The sequence below is a fragment of the Eretmochelys imbricata genome, chromosome 7 (genome assembly GCF_965152235.1).
Source record: "Eretmochelys imbricata isolate rEreImb1 chromosome 7, rEreImb1.hap1, whole genome shotgun sequence".
NCBI lineage: Eukaryota > Metazoa > Chordata > Testudines > Cheloniidae > Eretmochelys > Eretmochelys imbricata.
In genome coordinates, this window is record NC_135578.1 from 82,228,807 (window position 1) to 82,255,521 (window position 26,715).

Sequence of the window (26,715 nt, forward strand, 5' to 3'; positions counted from 1 at the left end):
TAAATTTACTTATTCCACTATTTACATCACTTCTGTGTTATATTTGCTCATGAATATAATTATGTTTACTGTGAATTATATATATGTTGTTCACATACGGCCTTTGGGCATGGATTACTCTATTATTTTCAAGCAGAAACACAGGGCATGTCTACACTACCCGCCAGATCGGCGGGCAGCAATCGATCCAGTGGGGATCGAGATGCGATAAATCGATCCCTGAGCGCTGTCCCATTGACTCCTGTACTCCACCACGGTGAGAGGTGCAGGTGGAGTTGACGGGGGAGCGGCAGCAGTCAACTCACCATGATGAAGACACCACGGTAAGTAGATCTAAGTACGTCTACTTCAGCTATGTTATTCACGAGGCTGAAATTGCGTAACTTAGATCAATTCCCCCCCTCCGCCCAGTGTAGACCAAGGCACAGTTTATCAGAAACCTGTTTTGTAAAATTGGGTCTGCTCCTTTTCCCACTAAAGACAACAGGAGCAGGGGTGGGCCCATTGTGCCAATTTCTCCTTCCAGCATGTCGTACTTTGAAGTTTCATTTGCAAAAATCAGAAGTTCTATGAAAGATGAGATGAGGGCAGGCTTTGAAAGTAGTAAAACTAAAACTGTTAATTTATTTAAAAAAAAAAAACCTAAGGAAAAAATTATATAAAAAAGAAATGTGTGTCCAGATTTGGATGAAGTATATAATAGGGTAGACTTTAATGTAAAGGATTGGTATAAAATGCAATGTAATTTTATTGAACAGCATCTGACTGGCAGATTTCAGGCATAATAATTAAATAAAAGATTAAGAATGTGATCTGGAAGCCTTATATTTTGCGGGATGTGTGTGTGTGTTTGTGTAAATACTAGAACTTTAACATACATACATACCAATGCTACATTTCACACATTCTTCCATAAATGTATGGGAGATTTCAAAGTGTAATTTCCACTAACAATAGTTGGAGAAATACAGGTAAATCTTTTGTGCATTAGTTTGAAAATTATTGTTCTTCACATTTTAGGAGATGAATACTTATAAAAAAGCTGTATTACATCTTATTGATAGATCTGTGTAAATGGATGACATATTCTTTGGCTGGCACGCAGGCTGGGCCGTTCTTCTTCCAGAAGCAAACATGGTTCAGTATTGTATATAGGACCAAAGGAGTCCAGGGAAATTATTGAGATTTTACATAATTGATTAATCTATAAATATACAGCGTAATACATAGCTAATGATTTTGTAGTGTTTAAAAGCTAAGGTCTTTAATACTACCAGTTTGTTATAAGTATACGACAAAGTGATAATGACTGATCATGCAAATCTTGATGAAAAGGGCAAGAGATTATGAAAATATTGAACCCTTTTAATTTCAGAAGGATGCCTATTGTATAACTATTACTGCTTGCTGTTTCTCATATTAGTAAGACTTGGGAGAAGCATCTGCTTAGTCCAGAATGCTACAGCACATGACCAATACGATTGCTGTGGCTCCAAACTAGTAACTTTGGCAACAATCCTTCAATTTACAAGACTGCTGCGCTCACATGTTGTAAATTACAGGATTGGTGCCTTTTATTATGTAGAATAGCAAACATTATTACATATTATAATGCACAATAATAGTGAAAGACAAATGATTAATTGCAATAGTGCTTAGAGATCCATTGTAGCAAGCATTTTACACACACCTAACAAAAGAACAGTCTCTCCTCCAAGGAACTTCCAATCAAAGTTTCCTATTTTACAAAGACTTAAGTATATGCTTAGCATTATGCACTGAGTGGTACCATTAAAGCAAATTTCTTGTGCTTACAAGATTTAAATATGTGGTGCCATGTTCAGTTAACCTCAAGCTGACCCATAATTTTTAGATCACAAAAATATATTTATGTTCTAAATGTTTATATTCACTAAATTGGATATGTATCTGTGTTTGTGTATGTAGGTTTTAGGTGCAAACATTAATATATATATTTTTGGTGGGAAAAGCAGAGCGTATAGCTGAAAATTTGGCCTTAAATATTTGTATTGACAGTGTCTTAAAACAGCTAATTGTCAACTGCACAGGATATATTGCTAAACACGTGAAACACTGCTGTATAGTTACTAAAGCTCTGTGGATGATGCACGTTCTAATTCGTGATGGATTTTGACACTTTGAAATCTGGCTTGGTTCTGAATTGGAATGAAAACCAAAAAGTTTGAGATTTCCTGAAGGAAATTCTGAAAAAAAAATTTGTTTCAGGTCAAACAATATGTTTTGTTTTAACAAGTTTCATTTCGAGTTTGACTTTTTTACATAATATTATTTATACAAGATAAAAAATTTGAAAAGTTGTTTCAAAACAAAATATCAAAGTATTTAATGCACAAAAATGTCAAGTTGAGATGTTTCAACACGGTTGGAACTATTTTTTTTTGTTTGTTTCTTCTGAAATGAAATTACAGCAAAATTAGGTCAATTTCACAAAGCATTTTGATTTAGACAGACCTGCATATTCTGACAGAATATGGTTCTGCTGAAGTTTCTCCAACCAACTCAGTTGTTGTTGTTATGTCTTTTAGGCTTAATATTTGGATAGTCAGCTTTATATTTGAGAACAGGATTCTTGTAAATAGTAATATTCTGTTTGCTTTGAAGAATGGAGAAAGCTGGCAAAATGGAGGAATAATGCAGTTTGTGTATTCGTGTACCCATGACTGGAAATAATTGTTATTGTTGGGCTGCTCAGCTGAGAAGCTTTGTTTTCTTTTGTTTTCCAGTTTTGTTTTAAAACGCTGATAAATTTCTTAGGAATAAGAATATTTAGCACATATGTAGGACTTTATATGTTCAAATATTTTATAAAGAATAACTAAATGGAACAGTAGGGGATTAAGAAAACAATAACAGTGGGCCAAGTTTCCTGTGACTTCAACTCAACCTATAGCTTTGTGGATGAATAGGGTTACCATCTTTGGTTATACAAATTCCTCGAGGTTTCATCACATGACATTATCTTTAATTAAAGATAGGTTTCAGAGTAGCAGCCATGTTAGTCTGTATCCGCAAAAAGAACAGGAGTGCCTGCCATCTTGATTATCACTACAAAAGTTTTTTTCTCCTGCAGATAATAGCTCATCTTAATTAATTAGCCTCTTACAGTTTGTATGGCAACTTCCACCTTCCTGTATGTATATATGTATATCTTCTCACTATATGTTCCATTCTATGCATCCAATGAAGTGGGCTGTAGCCCATGAAAGCTTATGCTCTAATAAATTTGTTAGTCTCTAAGGTGCCACAAGTACTTCTGTTCTTTTTTTAAATTAAAGATTAATTTTTAATTCCTGGAGACTCCAGGACAATCCTGGAGGGTTGGCAACCCTATGTATGCAGCATTGCATGCACCAAAGTTCCTGTGTGCAGAATATGGAGATGTAAAACTCCCATTACCCAGAGTGATGAATGCTCAGAAGAAATAAGTGGAAGCTTTGGTTGGGTAAGGTGAGTATTCCAGCAGAGGATAGGTCCATCAATGGCTATTAGCCAGGATGGGCACGGATGGTGTCCCTAATCTCTGTTTGCCAGAAGCTGGGAATGGGCGACAGGGGATGGATCACTTGATGATTCCATTCTGTTCATTCCCTCTGGGGAACCTGGCATTGGCCACTGTCAGAATGCGGGATACTGGGCTAGATTGACCTTTGGTCTGACCCAGTGTGATGTTGCACTCCATATGCTTTATGAAAATATGTTTATGAATGTCAATATAATGCAACTGGAATATGCTTTATGCAAAAGGTCTCTTGTAAGGTATCATTACAAAGCTTATGATCTACTGAGTGTGTTCATCCTATTTGTTTGCACGTATTATTTCTATGTCTGGAGTTAGGAGAATAAGATATAAACTTTTATTACTGATGTAAACGTATTAAGTGGAAGCCATTAAGGGTGCTTCAAAATCAATGAACAGTGAATGGCTCTTTTCAGAGTAACAGCCGTGTTAGTCTGTATTCGCAAAAAGAAAGGGAGTACTTGTGGCACCTTAGAGACTAACCAATTTATCTGGGCATAAACGTCCGTGAGCTACAGCTCACTTCATCAGATGCATACTGTGGAAAATACAGAAGATATTTTTATACACACAGACCATGAAAAAATGGGTGTTTTTTACTACAAAAGGTTTTCTCTCCCCCCACCCCACTCTCCTGCTGGTAATAGCTTATCTAAAGTGATCACTCTCCTTACAATGTGTATGATAATCAAGGTGGGCCATTTCCAGCACAAATCCAGGGTTAAACAAGAACGTCTGAGGAACGGGGGTGAGGGGGAGGAATAAACAAGGGGAAATAGGCTTGAATAGAGATTGGGAATGGTTGATTCATTATAAAAAGTAACCTAAGTTAATTGTATCCAATTTGCAAATTAATTCCAATTCAGCAATCTCTCTTTGGAGTCTGTTTCTGAAGTTTTTCTGTTGTAATATCACAAGTTTCATGTCTGTAATCGCGTGACCAGGGAGATTGAAGTGTTCGGTGCTGGAAATGGCCCACCTTGATTATCATACACATTGTAAGGAGAGTGATCACTTTAGATAAGCTATTACCAGCAGGAGAGTGGGGTGGGAGGAGAGAAAACCTTTTGTAGTGATAAACACCCATTTTTTCATGGTCTGTGTGTATAAAAATATCTTCTGTATTTTCTACAGTATGCATCTGATGAAGTGAGCTGTAGCTCACGGAAGCTTATGTTCAAATAAATTGGTTAGTCTCTAAGGTGCCACAAGTACTCCTTTTCTTTTTAGTGAATGGCTCTGTTTATGTGCAAACCTTCCTGTGTATGTGTGGGCCAACCCAGGAAGAATGGAGGCTGGGGTCCCACAGGACATGTGACCATGTCACATGATACTGGAATCCATCTTAAATCTGATACTTTTCCATTTTGGAGGGGTGGGGACCCAGGAAGACAAAAGATTCCTGCCTGGTGCTAAAGCTATAAAAGAGGGTGGAACAGGACAAAAGGAGGCCAGTCATGAGAAAGCCCCTGCTTACCATCTAAGATGTCTGCTGGAACTAACAAGGACTGTACCAGGGGAAACGATTGGGTTCAGACTAGGAAGGAGTCTAGTCTATGAAAGTAGCTTATTGGAACATCTCTGAGGGTGAGATATTACCTGTAATCAGTTTCTTAATGTGTTAGGCTTAGACTTGCATGTTTTTTTTTATTTTGTTTGATGACTTACTTTGTTCTGTCTGTTATTACTTGAAACCACTTAAATCCTAGGTTTTATACTTAATACAATCACTTTTGCTATTTAATAAACCCAGAGTAAGTGATTAATACCCAGGGGAGCAAACAGCTGTGCCTATCTCTCTGTCAGCGTTGTAGAGGGTGGACAATTTATGAATTTACCTGTATAAGCTTTATACAGAGTAAAATGGATTTATTTGGGGTTTGGATCCCATTGGGAGCTGGGTGTCTGGGGGCTGGAGGCAGGTAACCTGCTAAACTGTTTTCATTTAAAGCCTGCAGCTTTGGGGGCCCTGGTCCAGACCCTTGGTCTGTGTTTGTAGCAGGCTGGCTGTGTCTGGCTCCAGGAGAAAGGGCTCTGAAGTCCCAAGCTGGCAGGGAAAACAGGATCAGAGGTCATTTTCAGCAGGTCAGGTGACAGTCCCAAGGGGCTCTCTGTGAGGGAACCCTACACACCCAGTGTGGTCATAATTATGTTCCTAACAGGGCCACAAAGAAATTAGAGGCAGTGTAAATTTGTACTCCTTTGGCAGGGAAGGGATGCTGTCAAACTCCAGGTCATGACTGAAGACACAGCGTGACTTAGAGTCTTTAAGTTCTTGAAGGACTCGTGCTGTGACTCCTCAACTAGGAGCAGAAAGGCTCCGTGGTCAGAGCCCTGGGAGCCTGACTTGTCTGGTCGAATCGTTTGCTTTCCCAGCTTGAATGTAGGATGGATGGTTTGAAGTACGGGGCAGGCTTCTGTCCCCTCTACATTCTGCATTCTCCCCGCCAAGCGACACCCCCCGCCCCCGCCCCCCAACTCCGCGGCCCTCGCTCATCCCTCCCTGGTCGTCCCCCGCCCCCAGCTGAGCGACAGCTCCCGCGCCGCTGCCACCCAGTGGTGCTGCCCGCGGCTGCGAGACTCCGGCGCCGGCTGGGTGCCGCTCGCGGGCTGCGCTGCAGGTGGCGGCGGGAGAAGCAGGAAGCGGGCCGGGCCGGGGAGCAGGATGGCGGCCGGGGACTCCGAGAACATCCGCTACTGTGCGCGCTTCTCCTACCTCTGCCTCAAGTTCACCCTCATCACCTACTCCACGCTCTTCTGGGTGAGCGCGGGCTGCGCGGGGGGCGGCCGAGGAGAGACCCCGATCCCCGCTGTGAGCCGGCTGCGCGGGGGGGCTACGGTCACCGCCCTGCCCGGGGGCCGGGGAACAGCGCCCGCCTGGAGATGCTGCGCTGAGGCGAGCTGGCGCCGCGGTCGGTGCGGTCCTGGAGCCCAGCGCCCCCGGGCCGGGTGTGTGCGTGTGTGTGCTGGGGGGAGAGGCACCGCTTCTCCAGCCCTGGCAGTGCGCCCGTGTGTCACACCAGCAACGAACCAGCATATACCCCCCTCAAGGGCGAGAGCTGCCCGCGCGCTCCGCGGGGCAGAGTTGTTGGGTTGGGGTTTTTTGGGGCCGGGGGTGGGGGCGGACTCTCGAGTCCTCCTCAGCGTGGATGTGGGTTCCCGGCCGGGCGCACCCGGTGAAGTGCGTGAGAAGGCCAGGAACGTTCCCCCTTGGGCAGGGCTCAGTGGATGGGCACATGGAAGAATTCTGTCCCTGAATGAGATCTCTGGCGTCAATGCACCGCGTGCCCTAGAAGGAAGCCTCTGGGGTGCAGTTTTGTGGTTGTCACTGCGTGATAATCAACTGGTTTTGGCACTTAGCGACTTCCAGAGGTGGAAGGGTGTGGCAGGTAGCATGAAAATCAGTTGTGTACGCTAACAACAAAACATTGCTTTATCACACTCAGATGGGAGTGAGAAAGCTAAGAGGGGGAAAGGCTTCAGCCACTAGAGAACTAGTTGTTTTGTGTCTGATTAATGTAGGATGATTTCAATTTTAAGCTTGTGGGCTGTTCAGTGATATTTCACCTGCTCTGTTCTGTGCTTTTAAAAGAGGAACGTGCAATGTTGTTTGATGTCTTTTACTGATTTTCATAGGAAAGATAGTACAAACTCTCCGCTGTGTGGTATTTATACTATTGTGCAAAGCAGCAGACCAGCTCTCATAGTGCTGAAGAAAATTGTTCAGGCTTGTTAGGTGAAGAGAAAGTAGTCTAATAGAAAGAAAAGGAGGACTTGTGGCACCTTAGAGACTAACAAATTTATCTGAGCATAAGCTTTCATGAGCTACAGCTCACTTCATGGGATGCATGCAGTGGATCCGATGAAGTGAGCTGTAACTCAGGAAAGCTTATGCTCAAATAAATTTGTTAGTCTCGAAGGTGCCACAAGTACTCCTTTTCTTTTTGCGGATATAGACTAACACAGCTGCTACTCTGAAACTAGTCTAATAGAGTTTCTGTTGAAAGAGACATCATCCAGGGTGTTACAGCCCAAATCTGACTTACATGTCTGTCCTTCTCAAAAATGGCAACTTCACCTTTGGTATGCATCCTGAGTTTGAAAACAATGACCAGTGGTGACACTCATTTAGCAAAAAAAAAAAAAAAAAAAAAAAAAAAATTAGCAAATTTCCATTTTCAGGGTATGAAGTTCTGTATTTACAGTAGAATCTGACAGACCGTTTTCTGTGCTGGGAACTGTCACATATGTTGACATTTCAGATTCCTAGATGAGATTTGTTTCTGTCTTTGTCTTCAAAAAGCTCCAAATTCAAGACTACTGCATTTCTTGTTTTGAAGATCTGATAATTTTTCCCTAGTAGGGATAGATGTTTAAAGTAAGGCTTTTTGTTTTTAAAGCGTGAGTTGGGAGAACATGTTACCTTGGGTTTCTGAGTCTTAATAGTATAGTATCCTTTTAGGTTTTGTTTTGAAGAAAACCTACAATTTGACGAATGACTGAAAATCAGAACATAAAGCACATTGCCTTTAGTTCAGACTTTTTTGGGTATTAGGTATCTTTTTAGCCTTTTTCATTTTATTATTTTTTCTGTTTTTAATAGAAAATTAACCTTTTCTCCTCCTTGGGCTCCTAGTTTCACTCCAGCAACCATTCCATAAGTAGAACCTTCTGCAAAAAAAGGTCAGGGCAGCAATAATTATAGCCTTTCCACATTAGGATACTTGTCCTAATAATAACATTTTACTGATTTTGTTCTGTGTTAAAGGGTTTCTAATAAATTGATTTATACACAGGTATGCCTTCTATTCTTAAACACCACATTATCTTTTTTTCTGTAAGCAAGCACACTTGTACCTCATTTACTTGTCTGCTCTTTCATTTGGCATGGTAAGCTTGTTCTGGTGTGGCATAACACACCACTTAGTAACAGAAAAGTCAACTCTGATATCACTGAGTACCTGTCCAGACCATAGTAGCTTTCAAACACCTTAAGAAACTTAGTCTTTATTTGTAATTCTTCCCTCCCTCCCCCCTGGATTTTCAACTAGGAAAATATGCTAAACTTGTTCCTCCTATCATATATCAAAATACATAAGGTGCAGTCTAACACCATGGAATAGTTGTTAAAAGGAAATTAGATAGAATGTTTTGGTAATTAGAAATGTTAGTTCATAATAATGTTCGGGTAAACTAAGATTAGCTTATGTGAATGGAGTTTGCAAACATATAGTTTTCAAATCAATCCTGAAGAGATGGAATTTAAATTTGTATGTTAATGGAGAAAAGTTTATACACACTGTATCTTCCTTTAAATAACTCCTTGTCACCTCAGCACAGAGTCCAGGAAGGTTTTACCATGCCACCCCACCCTCAACAAAATGACTGTAAATGTTGCAAAAATGAAAAGAAGAAAAAACGATAAATAACAGACCTGCACATATAGAATTCCCAAGGCATCTATATTTTAGTGGTCCTTTCATTTTATTTATTTTAACCTTATTTATATCTAAATTCTTAACTCATTAATATATTAAGAAGGCAGTTTGCAACTTGAAAGTGGGACAGAGGCCACAATGAAAGAGCTGTTGGAGGAGGAAAGGATGGGGGCTGATGGCATTTATTCTTGCAGAGGGCTTCCTTTGTTAGTATAATTGTCTTCTTTCACAGCTTTAACATATGATGTATTGTTTGAAATATGTCGCAGGCTTGTTTTCCCTCTAAATTCTGCATTCTCCCAGTCAAGTGAAACAGATCTCCTTACTTGTCCAAATGTGTAATAAGTACCTAAGGCTGAATTCTTTTTTCTGTTATGCTGACACAATCCCACTGACTTCGGCGAGAGTAGAGTTTTGTTCTATATAGTGAACAACCGTTTTAACTTGTGAAGGAATTTCAGTATGTTATACTCACTTGCTTAAACCTTTATTCACTGTACTTAACTGCTCTATACTTTCCCTTTTGTTAGGGTTATATTTTGTTTTGTGCTTAGCACATTCACCTCCCATTTACTTCCATTAGTTTCTGTGGTACCCTCTTAAGTACACTTGCAAAGCAACCAGAAAGCTGGCCTACTGGGGCAACTGGAAATTCCTCTGGTGTCAGAGTTTTGCTAACCTGCAATAGGGGTCAAATCACCTGCTGGAAGTCTCAGCATAGAATTGAGGCAAAGGTTATATAAAGCTATCTTTACCCCTTCTTTCTCCTGGTAATTGCCAGAATTACTGTTCTCGTAATATTTTTTAACTCTTAACATTAATGATTTTTTGCAATAATGGGTCAGGGCTGGAGCATTTAATTAAAGAGTAAGTATAAAATTTGTAAAGTGTAAGACTTTTTTTTCTTAATTTGTGGGTTTGATCAAGCAAATGGGTCTCTCAAAATCTAATCGTGTTGCTTGCGACATGTGCATTTTACAGATATTCTGAGACACATCTGTTTGATTAAACTAATTTTTGCTCCTGTCAACATTATTGAAGATGCACAAAGAAGAATAAAAATAGTCTGAAAAAACTTGTTTAGACTGTCAAAATGAATAAATTTGTTGCAAGGTCCTGTCACTGCTATGGTTTCAACTGTGCATCTAGAACTCTCTTCAAAAACTGCTGACTTTTCTAGACAATTGATTTCCAACACTTCCAGCTAATCAGGTAGTAGCATAATTTATCTCTCCAATGTGAAGAGGTATTTATGTTATGCTAGCCATAATAACATTATCAATTCTCTTCTCCCCCAAGGCCTGATCCTAGGTTGGCCTGTAGTAAGGTTTGTAACAATAGTGGGTGTGATGAGAACATAAAGCATTTTACAACACTGTTAGACTGTAATTGAGTTTTGAAATTCGTGTCAAACACCAATACAACCTTAATGCAGACAAGATCTTAGTCACTGATACAGTTTCAAAAAGCTGTTTTTCCAGAGGTTCTAACCATAATTATGTTTTAAGATAAAACCCATTTCCCCCTCCAAGGTTTCAAGATGAAAATAACTAGTGCTGATAGTCACAGAATTACTTGACACACTTAAACTTTTATATGTGAATTAAATAGTAAATTTAGTGCTGGGAATAGTAGTTAAAAAACTACTTTTTCTTCCACTTGGGAAAGTGACTCCACTCTTTCCCATACACAGAAAAATACAGAGGATGTCCCTATCCTTTGGTGATACATATCCAGTTAATACAAACAAGGCCAAATCACTTCTGGTGTGAATAAAATATGATTTGCCAAATTTAAATTCAGTTGTGAAGGGACAGGATGCAAAATATACATAAGTCTATTTTATCTACAGCCTTGTCTACACCACCAAGTTTTGTTGCCAAAACTGCCCTTTGTCGACCAAAACAGTGAGTGCGTACACACTGCGAGGTGACTTTTGTCGGGAAAAATGCCCAGATTTGGTGACAAAATTCATCCATCCTCATGAGAGAGTTATGTCTTTTTCCTCTACATTTTTGTCGACAAAGTGCCAGTGTAGACACCAGGCTTGATTTCATCACTTTAATTGGCCGCCAGGAGGTGTCCCACAAAGCCCATCCTGACCGCTGTGGTCAGCAGTTTGAACTCCACTGCCCTGCAGCCAGGAAAACAACCATCCTCCCACCCCTCTTAGAAGCCCCGAGAATTTTTGAAATTCCATTTCCTGCTGGCTCGGTATGGAGAAGTCTCATCACATCTTCCCAGGTGACCTTCGCGAGTTATCGCACCAAACGCTCTCCTGCTTGGACCACTGTGGAGCTGTTGGATCTGCTCAGTATATGGGGAGAGGAGGTTGTGCAGTCCCAGCTGTGCTTGAGCCGTAGGAATTGGGATACCTATGGGAAGATTTCTTGAGGCTTGTGCAAAAAGAGCTATGATCGGGACATGCTGCAGTGCAGAGTGAAGATAAAGGAGTTGAGGTAGGTATAACATAAGGCGAGGGAGGTAAACCGTCGCTCAGATGTTTCACCTAAGACCTGCCTCTTCTATAAGGAGCTGGATGCTATCCTCAGTGGCAACCTCACCTCCATTGCTAAGAGCCCCATGGATACTTTGGCAGGCCTGTAGGCAGCGGAAAGAGGACCTAACCTGGAGGACGAAGTTATTGATGAAGAGGTGGAGTTAGACGAGGATGTGCAGGTCCTGGCAGGGTCGCCCGGTGGGGCAGGCAGCCAGGAACTGTTCTCCTCTCCAGTGGTGTCTAGCCAGTCTCAGCGGTCGCTCTCCAGGGAGCAAGAAGCAGAAGATGAGACACCTGGTAAGTGGCTGTGGCTTGTGTAATCCGGAAGTGGGTTCAGGATATAGTAATGTGGGAGGCTGGCTGTGTTTCTGTGAGCTGGACATTTCCTTGTGTAGCTAATCGGTATAGTGGAACCAGGTGTTGATGCACGCTGAGATCTCACGAGAATCCTCCAGAGAGATCTCCAGGAAAGTTTCCTGGAGGTAGTCGGTAATCCTCTGCTGAAGGTTCCTTGGCAGAGCTGCTTTGTTCCTTCCTCCATTGTAGGAAACTTTCCTGCGCCATTCGGCAACCACTTTTGCAGGGACCAAAGCGGCAGACAGGCGAGTAGCATAGGGAGCAGGGCAAAAGCCATGAGCATGGAGTAGATGTACCCTCATTTCCCTGCTTACCCTTGGTGACATGTCTGCTAGAATGATCCCCGCCTGTGAAAAGTGTGGGAGAATTTTAGAATTTGTCCCTAGAATGCTGCACCATGAACCTTGCAAAGAGTGTGTGCTCTTTTCCCCATGTGGAGCACTCCCGCCCACCCCAGCCAACACTCACCATACTTTGGCTGTTCGCAGAGATGTGTGCCTGGCTAGGGTCAGTAAAAAAGTGATGGCAATGTTGCAAAAGGTGTATTTAACCAAAATGTTTCAATGCTGTGTGTGAATTTAACAATCCCGCTTTTATGCATTGTCTCCTGTGCTTCGCCAGATGTGGCCTTTAGGAATACCCCATGCACCCCAGCCGAGCATCTCCACCAGGCAAGAAAGTGCCCAAGATGCAGCAAAGAAGACATGTTCTGGGAGGTCCGGCAGTGCTCCAATGCAGAAAAAAGGGAACACAAGGAGTACTGGGAAGCCGAACGGCAGGACAGAAAAGAGAATCACCCATTTGTTAAGGACAGAACTGAGCGGATGATTAAAGTAATGGAGGAGCAAATGCAGATGCTGAAGTCCTTAATAATGCTGCAGACTGAGCAGACCAGTGCTCCACCTCCACTGCAGAACATTCAGAACTATTTTCCATGCCTCCCCAAACTCCGCCCACACAATCTTTTCCACTCTCTGGGACTTCTCAATTTTCCCTTCACTCCACCCCCTTCGACAACTTTCACAATGATAGCTGGACCTACACATAGTTGTGAAAGTGTGTCCTTCTCTGGTTCCTCCTTTCCCACCAAGCATCTATGGGTTTGTGTGTGCTGATTCTTGTGCAATAAAAGCAAAGTTTTATAATGGTAAATCATCTTTATTTGTTTCCTACAAATTGAGATAGCAGGCTCTACCAATACATGAACTGGCAGTTTAATCACTTCCTTTCTTGAATATAAGGCACCAAATGTCACCGTTGCCCCCTAGAAAACTACATGTAATGTAACATTGAAGCACCTCTGACAGAGATGTGTTACTGGTGTGCATTGTCAAAGTGCTGCCTCAAAGCCTCCCTGATTCAAATAACCCCCCTCTGGGCTCCTCTGACAGCCCTGGTATCTGGCTGCTCAAAATCAAGCAGCCAAGCAGTCTGCCTCAACCCTCTACCCCTGAGCAAACCTTTCACCCTTAGCTTCACAGAGATTATGCAACATACAGCACATGGCTATGACCATGAGAATATTATCCTCAGTGAGGTCTAATCTGCCATAAAGGCATCACCAGTGTGCCTTTAATCTGCCACAGACACAATCAGCTGTCATCTGGCACCTACTAAGCCTGTTGAACCGATCCTTACTGCTGTCCAGGTGTCCCATGTAAGGTTTTATGAGCCATGGCTGTAAGGGATATGCAGGATCCCCCAGGATCTCTATGGGCATTTCAGCATCCCCCACTGTAATCTTCTGGTTTGGAAAGAAAGTGCCCGCTTGAAGCTTTCTGTACAGGCCAGTGTTCCTGAAGATGCAAGCGTCATGCACCGTTCCAGAGCACCCTGCATTAATGTCAATGAAACACCCACAAGTGCTTGCAACACCATGGAGAAGTACCCCTTCCTATTAACATATTCCGTCGCAAGGTGGTCTGGTGCCAAAATGGGAATATGTGTGCCATCTATCACCGCTCCACCCTTAGGGAAACCCATTTCTGCAAAGCCACCCGCTATTTCATGCACATTTCCAAGAGTCACAGTCCAGGACGCGATTTATTGCCCTGCACACTTGCATTAATGCAGCGCCAACCATCGACTTCCCCACTCCAAACTGATTCTCAACTGACCAGAAGCAGTATGAAGTCACCAGCTTCCACACAGTGATTGCCACATGCTTCTCTACCGAGAGGGCAGCTTTCATTCTGGTGTCCTTGTGCCGCAGATCTGGAGTGAGCTCTGCACACAGTTCCAGGAAGGTGGCTTTCTGCATCCGAAAGTTCTGTAGTCATTGCTCCTCATCCCGTATCTGCATGACAATATGATCCCACCATTCAGTGCTTGCTTCCCGAGCCCAGAAGCGACGATCTACCCTATGCACTTGCTCAATCTAAAGTTGCTCCTATCCATATCACGCAGAATGTCGGGTGCCTGCAAGTCTTCCTCAGTTAAGAACTTCACGATGAACTCCGCTGCCATCCGCGAAGTCTTCATGACAGTTAACAGAGCATAGGCGAGCAGGGCAAGATCCATCCCTTCTCACAAAGATGTCAGGATGCACAGCAAAGAAGGGCCGTTTCAAAAATGCTGCAAAAAAAAGCCAGAAGACCCTGGAGTGCTGGGACAGAAAGCAACGCATCATGGGACATTTAGCCCTGTCCCAAAATGCGCTGTGATCCGCTGTGATTTGCTGGTTATGATTTTGCCATTTGTATGCATGTATCATTTTTGTATTTGAAGTTATAAGTACTGGCTCTATACCTGGATTTCAAAGGTTTGCTCCTCGGGGAACATCCACAAGGTAGTTAGCCAGCACATCTTGGAGGTACTATTCAAAATGAGTGGCCCATCAAAAGAACATTTAACTGACAATGAACCATGGGAGATGCCTATTACACTTAGTGGAATTTCCTGCAATGACTAGGTGAAATGCATGGACATGTGACTTGTCCATGTGACTCCAACCACCATCTTCTTACTGTACTTTTCCACAGTAAGAACTATGGGATTCTCTCCACATGGCAGAAGATATCAAAGGCTCTGGAAACACCTCCGTTTTGCCTCTTTTCTGCTCCAGCCTCTGGACTCTGAACTTACATTAATGGAAGCATTCTAACCAAGGAATTGAGGACCTTCCAATGATCTGGAAGCAGCCAGAGACTTGACGTAAGCCAGCAGTTTATTCCATCACTGCTACGAGCCTGAACCAAGAACTTTGCAATTATTGTATGTATTTGATTCCTTTAATTACTTTTAACTCTCACCTTTCTTTCTTTCTTTTTATGAATTAACCTTTAGATTTTAGATACTAAAGGATTGGCAACAGCATGATTTTTGGGTAAGATCTGGGCTATATAGTGACCTGGGTGTGTGGCTGGTCCTTTGGGATCAGGAGAACCTTTTATTTGATGAGACTGGTTGTAAAGAACCACTCACCTTTAAATCCAGTGTTTTTAGTGGTGATATAAGAACTGGAATGTCTAAGGAAATGCTTTTATGACTTCTTGTTAGCCAGTTTGGTGAAACAGAAGTTTACTTTCGTTTCTAGTTTGGTATATCCTATGGGGGATTAGCCATCAGTCTTGGGGTGTGTCTACCCTATTTCTCATCAGTTTTTCCTGAATTTGGCATCCTCAGTTGTGGCCCAGTGCTCACACTGTCGATGATGGTGCCCCCACTGTGGACGCGATCTGCTGACAGAGGGAGCAAGTGTGAACATGAAATTGCGATTTTTATTATGTCGACTTTTGGGTGTCATTTTGTTGACACAAATTGGTAGTGTAGACATGGTCTATGTGTGGTTTGGATTTCTGCAGCATCTGGAAGGAGGAGAAGAATCAACACTGGCCGAAAAGGGTAAGTTGGGAGGGATTAAAGTTCTTTCCCAAACTGTTGCCTCTTGGTTGAGGCAAAGCAATGATGCTGGGTTTTTTAGCCATCTAGGCTGTGAGTTTTTGTTTTTTAATGGTTTGCCAATAGAAATAATGAGTACAGTAATAAAGCTGGTTTATTATGCACATTTTACAAAAAATTATTCCAACTGTGTGTAAGAGAAGTGCACACGAGGACAAGTTTATTCAAGTAATGGTATTGCTGGGCAGAGGGGTAACTATATTGTCAACTTCATACTTTTTAATCTAGGATTTAAAAAAATTTCATGTTTTAAAAATGTACAAGTAAATATAAACATAACCCACATGCACAAGGATTATAATAAAGTATCTATTCTTTCTTTAGGAATTCCCTCTGCTAAAAGAAAGCCTTTATACAGTATGGAATATGTGTGTATTGCATGATGGTATAGTATAAATGTTTTATTAGCATGATTGTGGGAAGGTTGCATTACTCCTGAATGGCAAAGCTACAAATGAGTGCCAATAAATGCTTTATACCTCCCACATTTCTATATGTATTGTTTTGTAGAATAACTATTTTAGAAATATTCTAGTGAATTTTTATAAATTTTATTGGCACCAAGTTTTGTAACTGTCTACCTGTCAAGTGCCACTATTTTGAAGTGCAAAATGTTGGAGCCTTCCAGAAGTAGAAGTTCTTGCTGCATGTCCTGTTGGGAAGCTCGGACTATCCCTATAGTTTGCATTTCAAGTCTTGATGAGTCATGAGATATCACATCTTAAACCTGTCATTTTTCCAACACTGAATAGTGTCCGTTCTGCTTCTCAGGCAGGCCAGTGTAATCTTTTGGGGAATGGGAAGAAAGGAGACATAGTTGTGGTATGTTGATTTAATAGAGGAAAATAACTGAAACTGCTCCTAAATTTGGAATATCTAAAGTAGTCTTGGAGGAGATGGATGGGCAGAGTGCAGGATTAAGTGGACAAAAGTGCATTTTGTCATATGGCCCTGCAGTTTATTAGTTAGGTATCATCACCAGATATGCAAAATTTGTGTGTGGAGCATATGTTCCTACTTCCAGACAAAAGTCTTTAAGAAGATGTGGTTAGGTTTGCAAATATGGATCAATAACTCAAGGGAAAAATCTTTCAACAGAATTTTTTAGTGTTAAAATAACAAACTTCTGAAAACCTGGGAATTCAAATGTAAGTTTCCACAAAGAAACTTAACTCTGACTTTATATCCCCACCACCATGCATGCCCTCTGTATAAGATATATACTTGCTGGACAAGTATTTCAGCTACTAGACAAATCAAATCCTCAAATCTTGATGGTTTGGCTACAAATGCTGACAGTTGAGGACATCTTAAACACCGTATATTGTACTTTAGTGTCTTGAGTACAGTTGCTTACCGTAGTGCGCAGTAAGTTCTACCAACTGTACCTTTCCTAGCAGAGTACACTTGGTGTAACTGCAAGTCTATAGTAGGTTTAAATTATCTGCAGTAGTAGGGAGCTTGAACAGTGTATAGTAAAGGGTTGTAACGTTTACAATTTCTAAGCTACCAGAGTGCAAACATACACCTGAAACTTGTTTTTCAGCTCTTACAATGTATACATTTCAAGAGATTATTGTGGACAGATTTCTTATTTTCTTTTTAAACAAATTAATTCCAAACAAGAAACATTGTATACCAGATTTCACTCTGGAGTAGATTTTATTGTTGAGATTTAAGTTCCTGAAAGTTGGAGTTTGTAATGGAAAAACTGACACAGTCCTAACTGTGGTGGCTGTAAGAGGCTTTGATATAGCAGAGTGTAAAGCAGGCATTTGAAATCATGGCAGATCTGAAGGTGCTGATTTAATCAAATTCAGATTTAGATCTGTACAAGAGCAGCAGCGTGTAACAGAAAAAGTGGTTCTGTTTCTGGGCAGTAACACTAGGAACTTTATTGGCTTAATAGTGAGTGTATCTATTCTTAAAAGGGCACGTTTTTAACTTTTTATTGCAAATCATTTCACTGCATATTTATTTTTACGGTCTTGGATAGGAAGATCTAACACACAAATTAATATAAAACTTTAAGCCAAGTAAGGAATATAGGGCTGTAAGGCTAGCCAAACCCAGATGTATATATTTTATCACAAAAAGGTATTCTCTAGACATTTATCAGTTATATTAATATACATGCTGTAATAGCCGAAAAGCCTGCAATTTATCCATTAAGTTGGTACTCAAGATTTTTGATAAAACAAACTGTTTAAGGAGTGAACTTGAAAAATCATATACAATAGTATTCCACTGATGAGAGACAGATTTTAAATAAGCACAGGACTAATCCATTTGTGTGTTCTGTTATTGGCTTTTAGCAAACTATTTTCCCCATCTCAGAGTTCTTTGTAAACTGCAAAGCATTATTCAGTATCAACATTTTTAGAATAAGATTAAAATGCTACATTACATAATAATTCTTTTAAAATTAGTGGACTTTACAAATCTACTATTACACAATTGCTATTATAAGGTTTATTGAAGATTCTTTGGGTTGTTTGCCAATGTTCCTAAGTTTCATACCAGCTAGAGAAATATGAATTGTTATGATAAATAATATAATTTATAACTGATAATTCAAAACATTTTGCTTTTTAAAAGCTAAACTAACATTAGAGATCAGCCTTTTAAAGATGTAAAACCAGTTAAAAATAGGTACAGTAGAAAAGGGCTTGTAATGTAAATAGTAAAGTTGAATAAGCGCTGTCTGTCTTTTCTCTTCTGTGATTCATAATCTCCCTTATACAAAAGGCACTCTGAATTGAGGGAAGGGTGTTAGCCTGAATTCAGTCTTATTTAGTTATTTAATGGTTGAATTCAACAAGACAGCGATTAGTGTTAATGCACAAAGAGAAAAAGACACTAATATCAAGTACACCATCTATAGAAGTGTTGTGTGGGTGAAATTTGCTATGGCAGCAAAAGGATCAAGAACTTGCAAAGCTTTTGGAAGTTGCATAGTATTACTGGCTATGTCTACACTACAGACTTTACCGCGAGCACAGAAGCTGCACCGCGGTAAGGTCTCCTGCATAGCCGCTCTTTGCCAGTTAGAGAGAGCTCTCCCGTTGGCATAATTAAACCACCCCCAATGTCTGGCAGTAGCTATGTTGGAGGAAGATCGCCTCCCTCCGACATAGCGCTGTCCACAAAAGGCACTTATGTCTGTCAGGGGAGTGGTTTTTCACACCCCTGGCTGACAAAAGTTTTACTGACAAAAGTGCTAGTGTAGACATAGCCTAACAAGAATAATAGAAGCTGTGACCACATACATGTGTCCATAGCTAATATGAGTCCAAATGCAATCATCTTGTGGACTGAATTGTAGAGAATTTGAATTGGCAGGTTGAAATAGCCATACAAGAGCAGAATAACAAGTCTAATATTTTTTTCCTGAAAGCTTTCATTTATGATGGAAAATTGCTCATCTTGGCAAAATTGAATTATTAGAGTAACAGTCATGCCTGTAGTTTAAAGATACTTAGGTTTGACTCTTTCCAACTATAATAAAACTTTCTCCTGTTTTTGACTATCTAATCCCAAATTTTATTTTGGGATAGCTAAGAAAATCCACTATATTAAATGTGCCAGGGAAAATGTTTGAAAGAAATGTGAAGTCCTCTAGAACTGTTGTTCATCCTCTGTTTAACATGAAGTAATATATAGACTTCTTTTGCAATACTGACATAGAAGCAGGAAGATCTGGTCTACCAGGAACATAAAATTCTCTCTTCAAATTCTGTTGGAGGAGGGAAGGAAAAAAGGCAGGTTGGTAAAACTTGAACATGGACTAAGCCCTTGTACATCTTATGCAGAGTTTTGCTAAGTGGAAAAGTGCCTATGTGACTGTTCTTGTCAAAATGTGGAGCTATGAGACTGGCTCCCAAAACAGTATTGTTTGTCAGAGGTGGCCAAGATTTATCCGATTAAGTGGAAAATGAGAAGTAGCCTTTGCACTGAAAGATAATTGAAACTGGATGATGCTTAACCAAATATTAGTCCTGTCTGTCCTAGAAAATCCTTCTTTGTATTGAGCCTAAGCATGCACTGTAGAAGTCAGTGGGAGTTTGGTTACTGATGTCAGTGGAGTATCTATAGGTCCAGTATCTATAGTAAACTTTTTTAATCAACTTTTCTTAAAAATTTTTTTGGCATGAAGTGGTGTGCAAATGATTAACTATGTACAGGGTCACTTTGAACTTATTTGCTTGCCGTGTACTTTAATGTTGGGGTCTGTACAAAGAGAACATTATACAAGTTAAATTTAGAAGCCAGTACTTTTAATTTTTTTCCTTAACCTAGTGCTTGGTAATTGTAGAAGTAAACGATTTGTAATTCATTCCAAAGCAATTAGTGACAATATTTGTATATGACAAGAAGTGACAAAAACAAATTTAATACAATTCATCAAATAACATCTCTGTATTTAAGGTAAATATTATTTGAAAAAACAATAACACCTGTTTTTCTTTTTTTCATTGCAGTTGATAGGAGCACTTGTTCTTGCTGTTGGAATTTATGCAGAAGTTGAAAGACAGAAGTATAAAACCCTTGAAAGTGCCTTTCTAGCCCCAGCAATTATTTTAATACTCTTGGGCATTGTAATGTTTCTTGTATCATTTGTGGGTGTATTGGCTTCTTTAAGGGACAATATATGCCTTCTTCAAGCAGTAAGTACTCTAATTTTTTACTGTCTTTTATAGTTTTTGTATTTTTTGATATTACTTGAGCTCAACCTCCCTAATCATTGCGTCATCTATCTTTAATGGAAAAACACAGTATTTTTTCCTCTCCTTCAATTAAATAATAGAAAGAAACTATGTAAAGCAAGGCTGGTACACACAACTTTAGAAGCAATACAATCAAATCACTTTTCTTACTTTTAATTAAATATTATAAAATCCTTTATGTTGATCTGATCTTACAAATATTTCATTGCACAGGTATCTTTGTAATGAATCATCTGGATTATTATTTAATATGTACAAGTGGGATTTTCACAAGTGCTCAGCATTGGCCCAGCTCTGCTCCCACTGAGATCATTATTGACTTCTGTGGGACCAGAGTTCAGCCAGTGCTGAGCACGTCTGAAAATCTCATCTGATGTGTGCATAGCGCCATAAGTGAACAAATGATGAATAAATAAAAATGTCAAATATTGAGAGGTTAGATTGTTTACTTATAAGTAGAATTAATATTATAAATACTTGTAATATTTTCTAATTAGTAGTAAGGTAATAAGATTCACATTATCATAGTATCTGATCTCACTTTATATGCCTTGAGATTAGAAATGTACCAAACTGCATCTTCTAAAAACAAAGAGCTTATTCTTTGCAGCCCTTTGTAGCAAAAAACCGAGCTTCTCTCAAGGGATCTATGTCAGTTGAAAGTTGTAAATAAACAGTTTTAAGAGATTCCAAGGCTTACAGCTAAAGAAAAGCTAAATAAAGGGATACCGTGTATCTCACTTTAAAAGCCAGTGAATGCCCAGTGATATCTAATTCTAGAGGGTTCACCACTATGAATGCCCTACCTCAAACTTGTGTGAACTTCACCCTTGAAAGATTTCAGAGTAACAGCCGTGTTAGTCTGTATTCGCAAAAAGAAAAGGAGTACTTGTGGCACCTTAGAGACTAACCAATTTATTTGAGCATGAGCTTTCGTGAGCTACAGCTCACTTCATCGGATGCATACCGTATGCATCCGATGAAGTGAGCTGTAGCTCACGAAAGCTCATGCTCAAATAAATTGGTTAGTCTCTAAGGTGCCACAAGTACTCCTTTTCTTTTTACCCTTGAAAGAGATAGCTGAAGCATTCTTTCTATGTGTTGTTGATATAACAGCACCTAGGAGGAGAGTCAGTCTTTGATGAGATAACTGGGACCTAGAGAAGTAAGGGCTTTATAGATAATAACCCCAATCATGAATAGGCAGTCAAAATGGATTGCACTGACTGAAGCATACAAATACCCTTCAAAGTTAGCCCCAGGTACACTGTGTGTGGCATTTGTGTAGCCTAACGATAACAAAGGCATGTATTGTGGTGAGGACTGCATTTGAGAGGAAATGGCACAATCTCTCGGCCATTTGAAAATGAAAGAAAAAATATCTGGCCACTGCTACTATTTGAGAACAGAGAAGAGTAGAACCTTGAAACTGTGAACCACTTTGATAGATGGAGTTTGCAGCAGTTCTCAAATTGTGGGTTGGGACCCCAAAGTGGGTTGCAACTCTGTTGTAATGGGGTCGCTAGGGCTGGCTTAGACTTGCTGGGGCCTGGGGCCAAAGCCCAAGGGCTTCAGCCCTGGGTGGCGGGGCTCAGGTTACAGGCCCCCTGCCTGGGGCTGAAGCCCTTGGGCTTCAGCTTTGGCCTCTCCGCACAGGGCGGTAGGACGCGGGCTTTAGTCCCCCACCTGGGGTGGCGGGGCTCAGGCGAGCTCAGGCTTCTATCCCCCCTCCTGGGGTCATGTAGTAATTTTTGTTATCAGAAGGGGGTCACGGTGCAATTAAGTTTGAGAGCTGCTGGGTTAAGGCATCAAACTGAGAGGGTTGTTGTCAAAAGAAGCATTTTGAGGAGATGGCAGACTCAGACTGAATCTAAACAAGTTGGTTCTCATCCAAATCTCTGTCTACCATTCACTGGGGAAAGCAGGGGGCATGGTTCTGTGGGGTACATTGAAAAGGAGATGTACAACTGCGTATTCAGAATATTGATGGCATTGTAGCACATAGCTCCTCAAAGCTGAGACCCCTGAGGAGGAAACAGCAGTAACCTAGCACTTCTCTGCTATTTCTGTGAAAGAATGAGTGTAGCTATTTGAGGGCAATTCCATTCATCCCTGCAGAGTTCTGTGGTCTCAAACTTAAGTTATAAACATAAATTACAATAAGGAAAACATATAAACATAATTTTTATTCACCTGCCAAATTTTATTTAAGGAATAGTTAAATGTGATACATAATGTAGACTAAAATCATGGGTGGTTACGATTTTAAAAAGTACACTGGAAATTGACAGATACCGTACAGATACAGATAAAACTGCTGAGAATCTGAGGTTGAATGATTATAGTCTCTAATTGCACACAGTATTGCTTACCGTTCTATGGCAGGAAAGTTTACCATTCTTGCTGCTGTTCATGGTGCTTCTTTCTTAGACTAATTCTGTCTCCAGCAGAGGAAAGGACTTTAATGTGCAGTAGTTCCAGGTCGTTCAGAACATTCTGAATAAGCTCAGTTTATTAATGTGGGCAGTCTGCAGTGTTTACTTCTGGGCCTTGTTTACCCTTGGTATGTGTTTGTGTTCACAAGTGACAAACTGTATCTTCCTGGTTGGGGGTTGGGAGAGGAAGGAGTAGGTCAGTAGCAGGAAGTACAAACATTTCCAGTGCTCTATCAACATAGTACAGCACTAGTGTTTGCCCCCATGTTTTTGAAAAAGGGAAGTGTGGTGGTAGTTAACATCTGACCCTCTTAAAGTGCTCTCACTTTGCTATCAAATGTACTAAGTCCCAGATTTGACTGACTTTGAATACTACTGATCTTTTCGGGAAGCACAAAACCATAATGTTCCGTGTTTTTTTAGCAATTCATTAATATGCTATTCCAAGAGCTATGATGCTGATATAAAGAGAGGGGAAGAGGTGTTTTGGCATGATAAATGCAATGCAAGTCTTAAAAAAGCTTTTAAATTTCAATTCAGTTGAAAAATTTTCAGTGTTGCCAAATGAAAAAAGGTACAATTAGCAATGTGGGGAAAAGGATCTCTCAAACCACAAACAGTTTATATATATATATATATATATATATATATATATATATATATATATATATATATATATATATTTTAACCTTGATTTTTCCTGTTGTCTTTCAAAAGTACATTGAGATTTAGAAAATTGTTCAGTATGTTGGAGGTTAAAGATTCCTGACTTAAAGCAGAATAATTGAAGGAATAACTGAGGAAATTTGAGCCTAAGCTTATTTAGGATATTTTTTTGCAATTACATTTTGCAGTTTATGTACATCCTTGGCATTTGTCTCTTCATTGAACTGGTCGGTGGAGTTGTGGCACTGATCTTCAGAAATCAGGTGAGCAAAAATTAGTTAACATTACTAAGGAGTAAAAATGTAATGTGCAATATGCAAATGTGTGGCTACACTGTTCAGAGGGTAAAAGTATTTAAATTGTCATCTGAACACTAAAAAGTGAGGGACTAAAGAAAGGTACTGGTTTAAAAGTTTTTTTCAAATTAGTAGAAAAAAAGGAATTGTCATAACTTGTGCAACTGATTTTGAGACTGAAGAATAAGGGAAAAGGTTATCTGTGTAACCCATTAGTAAGGATCTGCAATATGTGCAGAACTGGTTTGCAAAAGCTTTCTGTGTTGTGAAATGCTTTTCTTCATTTTACTTCCCATGTCCTACCCTTTGCTGCTCTCTGAAAATTTCAGCTGCCTAGGGAGACTTGGGCACTTTTGGGTGAACAATCTGTTTTGCATTTTCACCTTATTCATGTATATTAGTACAGTAGTGCTTACATTATCTCAGTTCTGTTACTAGGTTGGAGTATGTTTCCTTCAATAACCAAACTACTTTGCTCGGACAGACTAGATCAACCAAACACTTTGCATATTGATTAAATTAAAAAATGGACTGATTAATCTACATGTGTGTGGGTTTTTGGCAGATAGGTCATAGATGACTCTTTTCTGTTAAAGCTTTAGGACATAAATGTATATGCCATGTTAAGTAGCAGAAGCCTACACACATTTATTTTTATTTTTTCTATTTTTCTATTGGCAAAATCAGTAAGAACATTCAAAAGGAACAAAGGAGCAAAAAATAAATGGCCACCCCCCCAGTGTCCTACATCTGTCTCTTCTAAAGAAAGTGTTCTTATGGATAGCTTTAAAACACATAATTTTTAAATGATAAATCTTGCCATTTTACTTCTCACCGTTGTATTGAAACAAGCTTTCCCTTTCCCATCACTGCTCTTTCCACTTGATGCTACAGCGAAGTTCTGAAATTGAATGGTAACATCAAGAGATGGGTTATCTTCACTTTTAAATATTATATTTAACAGTGACCGTAACATATACTTAACATTGTGCAAATTATTCTTCTAAATTTCACTTAAAGTGAGAAACTAGACATCAGAATGGAACCCATCAAACGTGTTTACACTGTATTAGAATCAAAATGAATGGACATTATAGTAAATAGAAGATTTGGTTCATGGTAAATAAAATATCTGGAATTCAATTTTCTGTTTTTTGAGTGTGGGGGAAGGGTTACTATTGATTTTCATAAAGAAAAGGTTCCAAATGATCATTCCTCTAACTCTCCCCTCACAACTTTATTTCTATTGGATTAATTGGCTGTCTCAGCAAGGAGATTAATAACTGAAGGGATCTGGGGGCTGTACTACCCTCTTTTAGAGTTGGCGGAGAGCTTGGTGCTAATGGTTTATGGGTAAGGAAATGATCTGTATTCAGTGATGCACTGAATAAAAATGCTGGTGTTTTGCATAAGCCACTTCCCTCTGAAAGCTGAAAAGTTAAGTTGCTTTTCTTTGAGTCATACTTACTGTAAGAAATATCTTATTATGGCATTTGTTTACCATCTTTTATCTTTAATAACAGAGAAAGTATCAGTTATGTATTTATTTTTCATGCAGTTATTGTGTACAACCTGTCCCCATTATTCTAGTGTCTAGGTGATGTTTGAAATTGTTATAACAATTTCATTTTTATGGGGCCATTTGTGTATTCTCTAGGGGATTCTGGTTGTTCATTGAGATTTGGCATCTTTTTTTTTTCATGTTCATTTTACAGTTTAATTGTGGTTTGAAAAATATCATGTAACACTGAAATGTACATCCTTCTTTTTTAAAACAGAGGTTATGTATTGTCCTTGAGCTTCTGACATAAAGGATGATTCCATGGAGTACTGACTTGCTTCTTCAGCTCAGTGTTCTTTCTTGTTCTTGAACAAGTATATTTTATACTTCCTGAAAGTAACAAGTACATTTTATATTTATTGCTACTGATTCTCTAGATGGCAGCATCAAACTGCACCAGACTTCATTAGCTCTGAGTTTCCCATGGGATAGCCAAAATTGAGAATTTGACTAAGCACAAGTAGCATCCTTTCTGGTATCTAATTAGCCAGACTATTGCTTCAATTTGATCAAGAAAGAAAACCATCATGAATATGGAAATATGAAAGTTTGGTGGTGTGTAGATGTAAGATATACATCTCTTCTAGAAAAGCATCTTCTTCTCTTCTCTTCCTACTTCTATTTGCCTGTGGAAGGTTGTTTTATTATTTCCTTTTGTGCAGCAGAAATGAATTCATTAGGGCAGCAGCACAATGGCTCTTGCATGCAAGTCTCAGCCATTAAGATACACCAGTTGGATCTCAACCTTCTGAAACATTATCAAATATAACTAAGATGGAGAATCTTTATTCCCTCCCTCCCTTAGCAAATATCTGCAGACTTTTACAGATGTCAAATGAGCCCTCTCCTTTGCCTTTCTAGCCAAGGGTTGAGCAATTACATTTAACTAGAAGAGAAATAGATGAGGGCTTCAGAAGGGAAAATGAGATTCCCAGAATGACAGAGGTAAGATGACCACTGGATCATCCTTTGGGGAATAAGGCATGGTCTGTATTACAAAGGTAGATTGACATAAGATGTCTTGCGTTGATCTAATTGTGCATGTGTCTACACTTAAATTTGTCTTCCTCTGATCTATGCACCCTGTTATGGCTATGCAGTAACACCACCTCCCCAAGCAGTGCTGAGTCTTGTTCGATGTACTGGGGTCGACACAGCATGTGTGTAGATGCTGTGTTACTTATGTTGACCCTAACTGTCCTCCAGCAACTGTCCCACAATGCCCAGCGCTGACTGCTCTCGTCACATTTGTGAACTCCACTGCCCAAGGGACATG

General features: G+C 39.9%; 1 protein-coding gene across 1 annotated transcript in view; it reads left to right on the forward strand.

The window, feature by feature from the left end:
- Positions 1-6,224: 6,224 nt before the first annotated feature.
- The window catches only part of TSPAN15 (tetraspanin 15), a 37,310-nt gene continuing 16,819 nt past the window's right edge, over positions 6,225-26,715 (forward strand). Inside the window, exons 1-3 of the mRNA XM_077822424.1 lie at positions 6,225-6,320; positions 20,236-20,421; positions 23,771-23,845. Of these exons, the coding sequence (XP_077678550.1) occupies positions 6,225-6,320; positions 20,236-20,421; positions 23,771-23,845 (357 nt within the window). The remainder of the gene's footprint in view (positions 6,321-20,235; positions 20,422-23,770; positions 23,846-26,715) is intronic.